The 15,108-nt window shown below is 52.3% G+C and overlaps 1 protein-coding gene across 1 annotated transcript in view; it reads right to left on the bottom strand.

Moving 5' to 3' along the window:
* SHANK1 (SH3 and multiple ankyrin repeat domains 1) overlaps positions 1–15,108 on the bottom strand; it is a 46,650-nt gene that overhangs the window by 8,135 nt on the left and 23,407 nt on the right. The window contains exons 15-22 of the mRNA XM_055311550.1: positions 12,067–12,149; positions 11,732–11,856; positions 11,049–11,181; positions 10,682–10,762; positions 10,113–10,136; positions 9,846–9,914; positions 9,271–9,389; positions 1,389–1,485 (exon numbers count right to left, since the gene is read on the bottom strand). Coding sequence (XP_055167525.1) covers positions 1,389–1,485; positions 9,271–9,389; positions 9,846–9,914; positions 10,113–10,136; positions 10,682–10,762; positions 11,049–11,181; positions 11,732–11,856; positions 12,067–12,149 — 731 coding nt within the window. The remainder of the gene's footprint in view (positions 1–1,388; positions 1,486–9,270; positions 9,390–9,845; positions 9,915–10,112; positions 10,137–10,681; positions 10,763–11,048; positions 11,182–11,731; positions 11,857–12,066; positions 12,150–15,108) is intronic.

Genomic DNA, 15,108 nt, shown 5'->3' with positions numbered 1-15,108 from the left:
TCCCGCAAAGACACCTCCTACGCTAGTGGTGGCTTGGGGTGAGTGGAAAGTGCCTGGGGCCAGGGAGAGATGCCATGTTTACAGGTGCATAGTTACAGATTTCTTGTCATGTGTACGCAGAAATAAAACATTAGCACGTCGAACCTGTGCTTTCACAGACGGAACTACTTAGGATGAGGCTAACGTTTACTAGAGCCAATTTATAGGTAAGCAATGCTGGGTGGCTTTACAGGTAGTAGAGATTAGGTAAATGAGGAGATACAGGTAGACCTCACAGTTGCAAAATTCACACTGGTGGACTGTGGACGCTGGAAGTGGGAGAAGAGCTAGACCCAGTCAGCAGAAGGACTGAGTGGATAGAAAGAGTGAAGTCTTTTGCCTACTTTTGCCTACTTTATCACTGTCAGGGCTCCCAGTCTTTAACCTTCTCTCCTCTGACTACTCTCCCCCTCGGGGATCTCAGCCTACATCCTGCTTCATTCACTATCTCTCTGCTGAAGACTCCCACCTAAGTCCTGGGGCTCAGGCCTTTCCCCTGAGCTCCCTTGAGCTCTGGGCTCCTATATCCAAATGCCATTACTCAGTTACTTGGATAGCTCTCTGGCATCTGAAACTTAGCAGGCCCCCAGCGGTGCTCCTGATCTCCCACTGCATAGTCTCCCCCATCTGAGCAAATGGTGGCTCAATCCTACCTCAGGACCTTTGTCTTGGCCATTCTTGCTACCTGGAATACCTTATCACCATATATCCACATGGCTCTCCCCTTCATTTCCATGTTTTAGCTCGAATCTGCCTGCCAGCACTCCTGATCTCTTATTCTACTCTACTCCCCCCCACCCCCGCCACAGCACTTACCACTATCAGCATGCTATATAATGGTCTTGTTTCTTATAATACCCTTATAATCTATTCTCTGTCTTCCATGCTAGAAGACCACCTCCACAAGGGCAAGACCCTTTTGTCTGTTTTGCTCACTGACATATCCCCAGCAGTCTAGGACTTATGGCGGGTGCTCAATAAACATTTACAGAATGCGTGCATGCATGCATGAATGAAGTCAGGTAAAAGAGAGAAGAAAACAGGGTCTATGGGGGAGGGAGGGCTTCACCTCACTGCATCCAGGCAGGGACAATAACATGCCCATTCTCTAGATGCAGAACCCAAGGCCCAGAGAGGTGAAGCTACCTGTTGCAGGTCACACAGCTAGGAGGGATAAAAGCCAACCCCCAACAACAAAGCCTGAGCTCTTTGCCCAACTTGATAGAACTATGGTCATATATGGAAGTAGAAAGAACATTTCAAAGCCCCTTCATTTCGGTAAACTGTCACCCTCCAGCATCCCCCTCCCTGGCTGGCATCCATTATGCCCACCCTTCCAGGTGACATACCAATAGATTTTTGCCGGAGCATAAGCCCAGGTCCGGGAGGCAGGTAAGAAGGACGTTCATAACTTGGCTGGGAGCGGTGGTGAGGATCGAAGCTTGACTTTGGGGTGGCAGTCAAAGAAAAAAAAAAAGACAACAGAGAAAGATCAGTCTGGGTGTGAAGATTCATGGCTTTACCACACAGCCGAAGCCTTCTCCAAGCCTCTGAAGGAAGGATGAGAGGCATAGAGGAGGCAAAAGGGGATTCTGAAGGGAGGGAAAGGTGTCCGAATTTGGGTGGTGTGGAGAAAGAAAGGAAAAGAAAGCCGATTCTCAGGCAGCCCTGTTTGCGCGGCTTCCCATACCGATCGCTAATCTGGGTCTTTTCTCCATTGTTGCTGCCAACCCCCCACATCCAGGTCACCAGCATTGCTTGCCTCATTGGCTGCCCGTAGCCTCTTCCCCTGTCTCCCTGCTGGCACCCTGGGCCCTCACCCCATTCTGGTCTGCTTTCCACATCAGTGTCGGAGGGATCTTTCAGAAACAAATCCAGGTCATGCGATGGCCCTGCTTAAAATCCTACAGGAGCAATCCCACATCAGTTAGGAGGGGATCGGAATTCCTAACTCTGATCTTGAGTTGTGGTCTATGGTAGACACTGCTGGTGCATATCCAGGTCCCCTTGGCTGGGGTGCTGTGACCATCCCCAGCTGCTAAGAGTGTCATCTGCCTGGGCTCTCAGCTGCCCCTTGCTCTAAAGAATCACCCTTCTCCAAAGGAGCTGATGGACCCAAGTAGTTATGTCCCCCTACTTCTGTGAGCAGCCTGCAGCCAAGGACTGACCGACATGGAGGTCCAAGGCAGGATTAACTCCGTTGTGCAATTCGTATTCCAAACTCTCCAAGGGGCTAAGCTTTCTGAAAGGGACTCCAGCGGGTACCAGGTTTGCTTACTTCTGTAGCCCACCCTTCTTCCCTCCCTCCCTTATAATTCTCTTAGGATACTGTTGATGCAAGAATCCCCATCTCAGGCTCGGGCCATGGGAAACCAAGGCACCCAGTACAATCTAGTCCCTCCTACATCGCCTACCTGCTTACTCTGGTCCCACCATGTCCATCAGTCCTGCTCCTCCAATGCCCCAAGGTCCACCCCTACCCTAGAACACCTGCAAGTCCTGGATTTGCTCTCTGCAGTGTTTTCTCCCCATCATTACACATGCCTTGCTATCCTTATGGCCTCCACTCAAATGTCCCTTCCAGTCACTGTCTACTACAATTTCCTGTCCTGTGTTCCTTAGGGACACTTATTTAGCTGCTTACTTCCTGACTCCCTGCCTAGAATGTCAGCTCCCTAAAGGCACCAGAAGCACAGTATCTAGGGCTCTCTATCAGAGGGGAGTGGGTGTCTGGGTGGCTCAGTGGGTTAAGCATCTGCCTTTGGCTCAGGTTGTGATCCCCCGATCCTGGGATCGAGCCCTACATCGGGATCCCCATTCCATGGGGTGTCTGCCTCTCCCTCTGCCTTCGCCCCCAGCCCCAGCTCATGTTCGCTCATGCACACGTGCTCTCTCACTCTCACTCAAATAAATAAATAAATAAATAAATAAATAAATAAATAAATAAATAAATAAAATTAAATCAGAGGGGCAAACATGAATAGAATCCAGCCTGGATAGTAATATTCATCTTTGGACCAACACACTCATAAGATACAGATTTTTAAACTCTTTTTTTTTTTTTTTTTTTTTGAGGGAGAGGCTTTTGAAAGCAAAAGTGCTAACGGCCCATGGAAGTCCTAACATAGCCTGCCTAAGGGTAGCAACATTGTTGGTCTCTTTTACTGCTGGGTCCCCAGTCCCTAAACAGGACCAGATGTTCTACAAGCTTGTGTCAAATGAACAGCAAGTAAAGGAGAATGAGCCAGCATCAGGCACTGATTCTTCCTGCTTCTGCCAGGTGACCCCATATGCCCCTTTCTCTGTCTTTGAGATCAGAAAGGCAAAGAAAGGAAATCCTTTAGGGATGAAGCCCCCACCTTACTGCCCTCACCTCCCATCATGCTCCCTTCAGCCAGCCCCCTTCCTGTAAGTCCTCCCCTGCTCTCTCAACTTCTTGTGCTATATCTCACCTCAGGGCCTCCTATGCTGTTCCCTCTGCCTGGAACATCTGTTCCCCCTGCTCTGTTTGGGAAGACTTGTCATCCTAGCCCCCACCCTGGTCTGGCCTCTCCCTGTCTCTAAACCTACACTGACCAATACAGTAGCCCACACTCTTTTGGATGTAAATTTTAATTAATTAAAATTAATTAAAATTAAAAATTCCCTCCCTCTGTTTTTGCCGATCACACAGTTCAAGTGTTTAATTGTCACACACGACTGGTGGCTGGCTAGTGGTTATCATTTGGGCCAGCGCAGCTGTAGGAAGCCCTATTGGACAGGGCAGCACTGCTCCAGACCTGTACTAACCCCTCCATGCACTCACCTCCTTGGATTGAGACTGTCTATCTCTGTTTGTTTCATTCATTCATTCATTCATTCATTCCACAGATATTTACTGAGCACCTGATCCATGCCAGAGACTGTTCTAGGTGCTCCAGATGCAGCCATAAAAAAAAAAAAAAAAAATAGACGAAAGTCTCTGCTTACACAGAGGGCAGACAAAATAAATTAGTAACCTAATGGGGTCAGGTGGAGGTAAGAGATGGAGGAGAGTGGGACTATAATTTAGTCCAGAAGGAAGGCCTTTCTGTGAAGATATAATTAGAGCAAACTCGGGAAGAAGGGAGTCATGCATATATCCAGGGGAAGAGTATTCTAGGAAGAGGGAACAGCAAGCGTAAATATCCTGAGGTAGGAATGAGTCTGGTGTGCCAATGTCAGGAGACTGATGTGTCTGGAGTGGGTGAGCGGGGCGCCGGGTGGCAGGAAATGAGGTCACATAGGTGGAAGAAGGGTGATAATGGGTGGAATCTGTCATTTTCCGATATCTCCTCCTTGAAAAGGCTTCCTTGTGTTACTCTGCATTGTAACACCTTCCACCTAACCCAGTGTAGAGTTATTATAATTATTTGCTTGTTCATTGTCTGTCTCCCTGGGCACAGAGCTCACCCAGTTCCCATTCCACTCTTCTTCCTTGGTAAGAAAACCCCAACTTTGTGTGGCACCTATTGGGACTACATTTCCCAGGCTCCCTTGCAGCTGAGTATGGCCATGGAACTAAGGCCTGCTGGGATGCATAAGTGTAAGTGGTGTGTGTTACTTTGGGGAAATCTCAGAGGTAACCCACGAAGCAACAATGTGCCCTCCTTTGCCTTTCTGCCTTTCCACTCGTCCTTGTTCCTGCTGCCTGAAATACTGGTGGAACAGCTAGAGCTCCCACCATCCTGGACAACTTAGGGTTGGAAAGAAGGCTAGGATGGTAGAGTAGAAAGTGAGAAGGATCCTGGGTCTTCATGACCATGGTGGCTGCCATATCTGCCTGGGACACCCTGCTCCAGACTTTGTTAACACAATAGAGATAGGAGACTTATCTTGTCGAAGCCATTGTTATTTGGAGATTTCTCTTACATAGGGCAGAACCCAATTCTGTAAAGTCCAACCCCCACCTCCACATGTAAAGTCTCTAATACAAGTGGCTTTGATTGGTTCACTCTTACACCCCTAGAGCCAAGCAGCAGGTCCAGTGCATAACAGGTGCTCAGTAAATATGTGCAGAAGGAAGGACACCCTGACAAGCTGTGGGGACACCCTGTCAGAAAGGATGCAGGGACCCCTGTGTGAGGGGAGAAGCAGGCTGCAGAGGACACTGCAGGCTACGGAGTCCAGGCTGGGGAGGGCAAGCCAGGAGTAACAGGGAGGTGGGAAGTAAGGTGAGGGAAGCATCCGGTAGAGGCATGGGAGTGGGGAGAGGTGGGAGGGGGGCAGAGTGATGGGGAAAGGAGCCGAGAGACAGGAGGGGGCTCAGCATGACAAGGGAGGGGCCGAAGGGCAGGGGAGGGGTGCCTCACTGAAGAGGGTGCAGAGTGAAGGGAGAGGCGTCAGATTGGCACAGGAACAGAAGACACTTCTAAGTGGAAGAGGAGGGATCAAATGGGTTAGCTTGACATAAAAGAGGTCAGAGTGGCAGAGGAAGTGTCAGACTGATGGAGAAGCCATAATCGCGTCTGAGGAGGCGCCGGGCTGCCCCCCTGAGGGGCACAAAGACTCAAGGTGGGACATGCTGACCTCCATCTAGAGCCGGGAGCATCCTCTCCCGCGCAGAGGGGGCAACCAATCAGAGTGCGCGTGACGTCACCGGCTGCGGGCGGACTCCTCCCCCGCGAGTCAGCCAGAGGGCCCTCCCTCCTCCCGTGCCACCTCGTGGGCCGTTGGGTCTGGGGCCTCAAGGGCAAAGAGTGTGCCCTGGTGGGGTGCACGGGCTGGAGGCTGAAGATGGGCTGAATAGTGTGTGCCAGGGGAGACAGCCCCCGAAAGGGGTGAGGCAGGGAGGGGAGGAACGAGCGGAGGGGGAGACGGCCGGCCTGAGAGACATAGACAAAGCAGAGAGATGGGGAGAAAGACACAGAAATGGGGGTTTAGAGCAGGAGAAACAGGAGGGGAAATGAGACAGCGATGGGAAGAAAGAGGGCCCCAACAAAGCAGGAAGAGAGGCAGTCCTGAGAGGCCCTGGAGTGGAGCCGGCCAGAGCTGTCCCAGGAAGGCCAGGCATGCAAATAGAAGGGAAAGAGACAGACAATGCCATCTACAGGGTATGGTCAAAATAATCAGAGGGAAAAACTGAGCCCAGAGAAAGGCTGAGACTGGCACCCAGACGGACTGAGCAGAAGGGAGGATAAGGCAGGGTGGGGGGGAGTGGGGGTGGGTGGGTAGGGTACTGTTTGGGGTCAGTAGCCAGGTAACAGAGACAGGAGTTCAGGGAGCCAAAGTCACACAGAGGGGAGGACAGATGGATGGACAGCAGAACCCTAGGAAGAGACAGCCCAAGAGGCACCTTGACCTATAGCGGATCTGCCTGGGTTCTGCACCCCCACTGTTGGCATAGGCAGGTCCGTCACATGTCCCCACCTTAGGTTTTGTGCAGAAGTGTATCTTTACAGGAGGTTGAAATCTCCCAATTCTTAAGTTTCCAAACAGTAGCATCTTGTACAATATGTTATTCTGATTCACTGTTGCTAAGGTCTGATAAAAGAGGCCTCAGGGCAATACGGAGGTCCCCCATGCTTCCTGGTTACCCACTCTGGTCCCTGGTTACCCACTCTGGTCCCGTACAGAGGGCTCCAAGTGAGGCAGTGAGGAGGACAGAGAAACTGGAGCAGATGGGAGATGAGAAACAGAAGAGAACAAGAGCACACACAGAGAGAGCCATGGAGACACATAAGCAGCAGGGAGGGGTCCCTGTGTTGACTTAGAGTGTGAGAAGTCAGGAAGGCTGGTGGGAAGATGAGAGTGAAAAGAGCCCCCAACTCAAGGGACAAAGCTTTGGGAAGGCCGGGACAGACCCTAGAAGGGAGAAGAAAAAGCAAGATCCGATAGAGAAAATGACCAGTGGCCTTTATGACCCGGAGGGAAGGGAGATGCCATTCAAGAACTCAGGTGAATGCTTACGAGTTTCATTTCTAGGAGGGAGGAGCACATGGGCAGCTGATGTTATAACTGGCCTGCATCTGGGCCCAACTAGGGGTGTCCTTGGAGCTCAGATGGTGAATTGTGTGACGGCTGGGATCCTGTCTCTCCTGTAACCACGGTTCACACAGGGAGGGGCTGGCATGCTGGCTGCCTGACACTGGGTGGGTACTCCATGCATTTGTTGAATAAATGAAAACAAGGATTTGCCCCATCTATTTTTGGAGACTCTGTGCATGATGTGCTGTTGCAGGGTCTCTGGGGCACATGTAAGCCTCACTGGTAAGTACTGTGGGGTCTCTAGTTTGTTTTATGGCCTAAGAGGCCTCGCCATCTGTTGAAAGCCTGCTGTGCTAAGAGCTGATCTCATTCAATCCTCCTAAGGACCAGCAAGATTGGCTTCAGCCCCATTGTACAGAGCAGGAAACTGAGATGCAGAGAAATTAAGTAGTATGGTTCAAGTAACATAGAAAGCTAGAGGAAGTCAGAATTTGAAGGCAGGTTTGCCTGGCTTGACTGCCCGTGCACTTCTGAGTCTACACTGGCCTTTGGGGGAGGTGAGTACAGAAGAAGATCCTGACAGCCTCAGAGATTTCAAATTCCTTGAGAAACTCAGGACAGGGGCACTTGGGTGGCTCAGTGGTTGAGCGTCTGCCTTTGGCTCAGGTCATGATCTAGCGGTCTTCAGATCCAGTCCCACATCTGGCTCCCTGAGGTAAACCAGCTTCTCCTTCTACCCATGTCTTTGCCTCTCTCTGTGTGTCTCGCATGAATAAATAAATAAAATCTTAAAGAAATTTTTTTGACAACTGTATTATCAGTGTCATTGGCTTCTTTTGTTTTCTTATGTAATTTATTTAGGCTTGTAACAATTATTTGGAGGAATATACCAGACTGCCAAGGGGATCCATGGTCCCTCAAAGGCCAAAAATCCAGTTTTATTTTGTTTTATTTTTTTAAAGATTTATTTATTTATTCATAGAGACACACACACACACAGAGAGAGAAAGAGAGTGGCAGAGACACAGGCAGGGGAGAAGCAGGCTCCATGCAGGGAGCCTGACGTGGAACTCGATCCAGGTCTCCAGGATCACACCCCGGGCTGCAGGCGGCGCTAAACCTCTGCGCCACCGGGACTGCCCAAGAATCCAGTTTTGAGTAAATAGCCCATTGGCCACTGGGTGGTGGGTGTGACCTGTGGGAAGAAGTGTTCAGAGGGCAGGGTCAGAGGGCAGGGCCTGAGCAGAGAAGCAGCAAGTGCTAAGACAGAAGTAGGGCAGTGTGCGACCTTCCGACCTTCCGACCTTCCGGAGGAGAGGCTGGAGGGTGGGAGGAGGCACTAGTATGGCTGGTGGTGGCTGTGTTCCCATGAAGGGGCACAGCCCAGTGACAGGCCAGCTAGGGAAGACCAACAGGTCCACCACAAGAGCCAGGGCCATGGATCCAGTTGCCTAACTTGCCTGGATTGAAATACTGCCTACCTCTCTGAGCCTCAGTTTTCCCTCTGTAAGTGGGTTAATAACTGTGTGTGGGATCCCTGGGTGGCTCAGCAGTTGAGCATCTGCCTTCCAGCTCAGGGAGTCCTGGGATCGAGTCCCACATCGGGCTCCCTGCATGGAGCCTCTTCTCCCTCTGCCTGTGTCTCTGCCTCTCTCTCTCTCTCTCTCTCTCTCTCTCTCTCTCTGTATGTGTGTGTGTGTGTGTCTTTCATTAATAAATAAATAAATAAAATCTTAAAAAAAAAAAAAAACACAACCATGTGGACCTCACACGATGATCCCAGGAATGAATGAGACAATCTATGTAAAATATAGTGCCCAAAATATGATCAACACCCACTACAGGTCAGCCTCTGTCCCAGGGAAAAGTGGGCAGAGTGGAGACAGTGATAATAAAGATTATTTTAATAACTCCCACTTTTTGAGCACCTATTTTCATGTGCCAGGCCCATGATGGGGATGGCCAGTTGTGACATCATTCTGCCTTCCCTGAGACTTTTGAGGTGGGACAAAGATGGGCAAGAGGGTGAAGCAGGGAGTGAGAAAACAAGAGACAAAACTGAGGAGGAGAATAAGGAAGAGGATGGGCAGAGAGGAAAGGAGGCCCCCAGAGTGGGGAGGAATGAGGGGCCCCAGGAAGTGTGGTGCCCCTCCAGGGTTGACATTCAACACAGGGAGGTCAGGAAGGGTTTGCAAGGAGGAAGATAGAGGTTCCAGGTTGGTGTGTGCACCCCACAAACCTCCTCCTCTCCACTACGCTCCCATTCCCCTGGTGCAGACTGCCTACCTCGGTGGCAAAGAAGCCTTTGGGCCGGTGTTTGCCCAGCGATGCGAGGCCACCAGGTCCAGGACTCTCGCTTGCACTGATGGTCTGCTGAGCTGCCGCCAAAATTTCATCCAGTTTGTCTAAGGGCAGGTGGAAGAAGCAGTGAAATGAAGCTTGTGTTGACCTCAGGCAGAAACAGTTGCCAGGAGCCCATAAGATACGTTGTATGAACCAGAAAAGGGCACCCCTGCCTCCATCCCCATGGACCGAAGGCCCTGATGGAGACACAAACTCCAGCCCAGAAGGCAGGACCCAGCGGAAGGAAGGGGTGAGGACCCAGCAGTGGGAAGGGATGAAGGCAGCAAATCGTCAGAGGAGGGAAGGTAGAGGGCAGCCAAGAGGAAGGGGGGGAGAGGCTGAGGGCAGAGGTGGGAGCTCATAATGGATGGCGAGAGCAAGATTGGGGTATGAAGTGATCAGCTCAGAGGTGGCACAAGGGTGCGCAGGCAGTAAGAGGGTCGGAGAGGCTGTGGCACCCCAGGGGGCGTGGGGTCAGGGTTCCTGGGCAGCCCGGGAGCAGGGCTGAGCCATCTTACTGAGAGCCATCTGATACACGGTCCGCTTTTTCTCCATGCTGGGCACCGGCGCAGGCTGCTGCTCGTACTCTGTGGGCAAAGGATGCGGATGAAGTGGGGGGCCCTCAGGGGGCGGAGCGGAGCGGGCTCGGCCAGTGGGCGTGGCCAGCGGGAGCGGCCGGCGGGCGTGCGCGCAAGTGGGGCAGTGAAGGGCCCGGGGCGGGGAGGGACGAGTCCGCCGGCGGGATGGGGACGGGGGGCCCCCCCGCCAGTCCTGTGCCCACTCACCACTCTTCTTCTTCCAGGGGGAGACTAGCCCGGGGGAGAGGCAGTAGAGGAGCCAAGAGTTAGGACTTCAGGGGGAGGCGAGGGGCCCCCTATCTGGAACACCCTCCTCCCTTGGGGTAGGGGCGGTCAGCTGCCCGGATCTGCCCCCTGTCAGGGGACACGGGACCCCCCCGGGTCCACTCGGCCCTGTCTGGGGAGGGGCTGGCCTTCCTTTCCAGCTAGTGTGGGGGGGGGGCTGCTGGAGGAAGAAATAGAGAATGGGGGTGGGGTGAGGTGAGCAGGTGGAGAGAAGCCAGAAAGGAAACAAAGACCCCTAAGGAGGGACGTGAAAGACCCAGAGAGAGACTCGACAGAGAAACAGATGTAAGAGGACAGAGGAAAGTCGACTCTCAGACGCCCCTTCCCAGCGACACACACTCAGGCCAGAGAGAGTCTGACCCATGGACTAGGGGACAGGATGAGGACAGGACCCCTGGTCACTAACAACACTAATGAACTGGAGTCTGGTTCAGGCCCCATCTGCCCATCTCCCTCTCCAGATCCTGGGCCCAACAGCCCCGCAGACTCACCCATTTCTTCCAGCTCTGAGGTCATGGACTTGGAACGCAGAGAGATGGCTGGGGGTGGAAGCCGCTTAGCTTGCTGGGGTGCTGCAAAGGTGATGGCAGAGGTCAGGCAACAGTACCACCAAGAGAAGGCCCATGAACCCCACTGCCCTCCCCACCACTACTGCAGCGCTCCCAGACATCAGAGAATAGCTGCCACCAGCATGCTGAGCCCTCCCTGCCTCAGTTTCTCCCCAGAAGGGCCATGAACAAGCAGCCTTGGGGAAGGGAAGGCCAGTGGTGGAGACCATTAAGCCATTAGGGCTTTGAGGGTCTTAGTCTGGTGGCAATGGGGTGCCCAGCTCTGGCTAACAAAGGAGTGGAGAAGCACCTTTCTTATGGACCTCATCCATGTCCGGGTGCCTGGTGACCATCACCACCTTGACCATCAGCGTGTTGCCCCCTTGGCGGATCATGTTCACCACCTGTCGGTGGCCAACCTTCACCACATTCTGCCCATTCACCTGTGGCACAGATAACCCCACCCCACAAAGAGTAGGTGAGGGGAGGGATGCTTTAGGCTTCAGAGTCCCCAACAGAGTGGCCTCCTGCCTTGCCCTGTTTGTAGCACTGTTGGCCACTCCTCCCTCCTGGCAGCCCTCCCCACCACCCCCTCTCCCTGCAAGGCCCCACTTCTTCTGGTAACTTTCCTGGCTCGAGGGTTAGAAAGGGCTGGGATCACCCTATTCCCTTCTCTCTCCCTCCTTGTCCTTCCCTCCATTATGTGTGTGTGTGTATGTATGCTGCAGAACAGCTCCGTTTTCTTTCCATGCTTCAGGGAAGCCTTCTGGAAGGAATCATTGAAGAAAGCAGGGGCTGGCTAGGGGGTGGGCTGTGGGGCTGGGAGACCTGGTGCTGAAAGAGAATCTGGATTTGGGCAGCCAGATCTGGTGTGGATCAAGAGGGGCCTGGGGATTTTAGTCACCAGGGAACCAGGTTGAGAGCAATACCTATGGAAGGTGTGCTGGACACTGGCAGTTGGAAAGGCCTCTGGGGTTGGGGGCCAGGACTCACCTCGATGAGGAAGTCTCCCATCCGCAGTCCAGCTCGCCATGCTACGCCACCCTCGTCCACAGACTCCAGATACTGCAGCGCTGGGAAGGCTGGAGTGGGGGTGAACTCCTCGATGGGGGTCTGCGCTGCAGATGGGGAGGAGCCGGCGGGGTCGGAGGGGAGGGGGTGGAGAGGCCGAGCAGGGGATGGGGCTCAGACCCAAGTCACAGAGGCCTCACCGTAGCTGAGGGACCAGCACCCCGGGATGGGGTGGGGGGTGGGTTGGGGTCCCTTCCCCTGTCCATCCCCCTGGATCAGAGAGCCCTTTCCCCATCTCCTCCCCGGCCGGCACTCACCCTTGGCCCCCCGGAGCACGAACCCAAACCCCTCACTGTCCTTCTTCTGCAGCAAGACTGTCTTCTCCTTAATGATGTAATCGCTGGCAAGGGGGTGAGGGGGATTGAGGGGGTGAAGAAGAGATGATGAGACATGGAGTCGGAGCTCTACCAGCAACCCAGTGCCCTGAGCCCCTGCCTCAGAACCATTCATCCCACCTCCTAGGATCTTTCTCGCCCATTCTGTGTGTGTTTGCTCGCAGCAGCCCTTACAGGCCTCCCCCTCAGAGCCTGGAGTGCTTGCTCTCCCACTCAATCTTTCCTCATTCATCCATCCATTCAGCAAGCAGTTCCCAAACCCACTGTGTGCCGGCACGGCACAAGGGATGGGGAGATAAGCTGCCAGGTCACCAGACAGTCTGGTTTGAGACTCTTTTAGCCACGTCCTTATCTGTGACCTTGACCCCAAGGCTTTAACCTTTTGGGCCTCAATTTCCTCATCTATAATGTGAGATAATAACAGGCCCTACCAGACGAGGTCGCTGTGGGAGTTCAGTACTTATAGTATTCAGCACAGTGCTGGGCACATAGTAGTGCGTGCTCGATGGGACTCTTTCGATGGCTTTGGCCAAGTTAGTAAGTTAACAGGACACACGTGCTTCGAGGATAGCTCTCCCAACTCCTTGACTATATATATACTATGGTAACACCTCCCCAGGTACCCAAGCATACTGTAGCATCGCTTACTCAGCACTGTGCAAGATGGTGGCCAGTAGATGTGTGTGATTATTTATATGCAAATTAATTAAAAATTAAACAGAAAAATTCAGTTTTTCAGTCTCAACAGCCACATTTCAAAGTGCCCAGTAGTCACACATGGCTGGTGGTTACCATGCTGGACAGTGCAGATATAGTACATTTCCATCACTGCAGAAAGTTTTAGTGAACAGCAGTGACTTACATATTCCTTGGTAGGCCTTGAATGTATCTCCCTCATGCAGTGGATAGGTTCTAGTAAAGTGCAAACTACCCACGAATATGCAGATAGTAGCCACCATTAGGCCGTCAAAGCCTATCAGCACATTTAGGCAGTATTCACATATCCAGGAAAGTCCAATTAAACTCAAATATAGTCCATGTATCTCAGCACCTGCCTGGGCTTGCTTGGATAACAGCCTCAAACCCTTGACATCACCACCGTGTTCCTCAAGATTACATATCTATTCCATTCCAGGACCCCCAGTACACAACAGGAATACGTATATACCCTGACTCCAACCCCGCTCCTCTGGGGAGCCCCAAGAATCCCCTTGATCCACCAGAATGCATGCCCTGCTGCACCCTGAGCATCCTGTGGTCACATCTGAGACCTGTCCGGTGCACATGCAGACCCCTTAGCATATTCCAATAATATCCAGCAGCCCCAACACACTCCAATAATAGCCACGCGTGCTCCCAGTGCGCTTCAATTACCTACCCCCACAGATTTGGCAAAACAGCCCTCCACGAATACTCCAGTAGATTTCAGCAACACCCCCACACATCCCAGTATGCTCCAATAATAACTCCCCCTCACTTGGATCTCAGTATATTCCCATAACACACCCCCTGAACACATCCCAGAACACGCCAATAATACCCACTGTGCTCCTACTGTATTTCGATACCATCCCCCCCACACGCAAGCACCCCTGTGTACTCCCATGACCCCCACAATTTCCACTGTCACTGTCACATCCATACGTTTGTACCACAGTGACAGTGTTCTGCACATGCGCGAGTATGCCAGCTCTGCCCTCGTCCCCCCTTATTGTAACTTAGTGCGCTCAACCCCACGTGCATATGCACAGACACACCTAGCAACCGCTCTCGCTCAGAGTTCACCATGGTTCTGAAAACACACCACAGCACACCCTGTCTTCTTGATCTTATATTCAAGCCAAGGCTAGGCCCCCCTTGTAGCTGGGTGGAAGGGGTATAAGAGAGAGGACAGATTTTGGAGGGGTAAGGGAAAGGAGGAGAACAGAGGAGGAAGGGGCCAAAGCCAAGGTCAACAGAAATTGGTTCAGAGGTCAGAGCTGTCTGCTCCTGACCATGCACTCTGTGACACCCACCTTTGTCCCCGCCTGACAACTTCCACCGAGCTCTTACACCCTTGCTACTCCCATATCCATTGCAGGCCTGGGAGAAGCACTTGCTATGTGCAAGGCAGTGTGTGAAACTCTTCACAGGAAAGTAGCTCTCTCTCTCCTAGCCAGCCTCTGAGGTAGGCATAAGTACTATTTCCGCTTTAGAACTGAGGAAACAGAAGCAACTTGCCTAAGGTCACACAGTGAGCAATCTTCTTCAGAAACACAGAAGAAATACTTGGGTGGCTGCAGTTATGATACTGTCCACTCCCCTGCACCCAAATACATCAAGAACATCTACATTTGCCCCAAATTGGCCATGAGCATACACCCTTTCAGTGCCTGAAATTTATCCCAGGCTATGCCAACGGCACATAAGTGATGTTTACTGACCCATTGCTGACAGCTGGATGGCAATCCACGCATTTAACATTTATTTATTCACATATTCTCACAATACCCATGGAAGGGGTAACTGAGTCATGGAGAAGTAACATGCTCAAGATTCCACTAGCTTAGAAGACTGTCAAAGCCAGGATCTGAATTCCTCACAGGCAACCCAGACACCCCAATAATGTCCAAACACCCTCAGATCATCACAACAACGCCTGTGTCCCTCCCTCTCAAGCATCCCATCCCATGCATGCTCTTTTCTCTCATCACTCCTGTGACTTTATCGCCCAATCCCTGGTCATGGGATGCTTCCCTCATCCCACTACATTCTCCTCTAACTTCCCAACTGCCCACAGTTTCCCTGAACTCTGTGCTTTCCATTGTCTGCTCCTGTGTGTGATCCTTCACCTCTCTGCTCTTGCTCTCTACTCCTCCACACCGCCGCAGTTCTGAAAGCTCCATGTTGTCCCAAACCACCCTCATTAGCTCTCACTTCTGCTAGACCTCATCGTATCCCATGGGGCCATCCATCCATTCACCT

This window comes from Nyctereutes procyonoides, unplaced genomic scaffold, assembly GCF_905146905.1.
Source record: "Nyctereutes procyonoides isolate TBG_1078 unplaced genomic scaffold, NYPRO_anot_genome, whole genome shotgun sequence".
Taxonomy (NCBI): Eukaryota; Metazoa; Chordata; class Mammalia; order Carnivora; family Canidae; genus Nyctereutes; species Nyctereutes procyonoides.
Note: the sequence above shows the minus strand (reverse complement) of the source record. Positions and strands in the feature narration are given on the sequence as shown.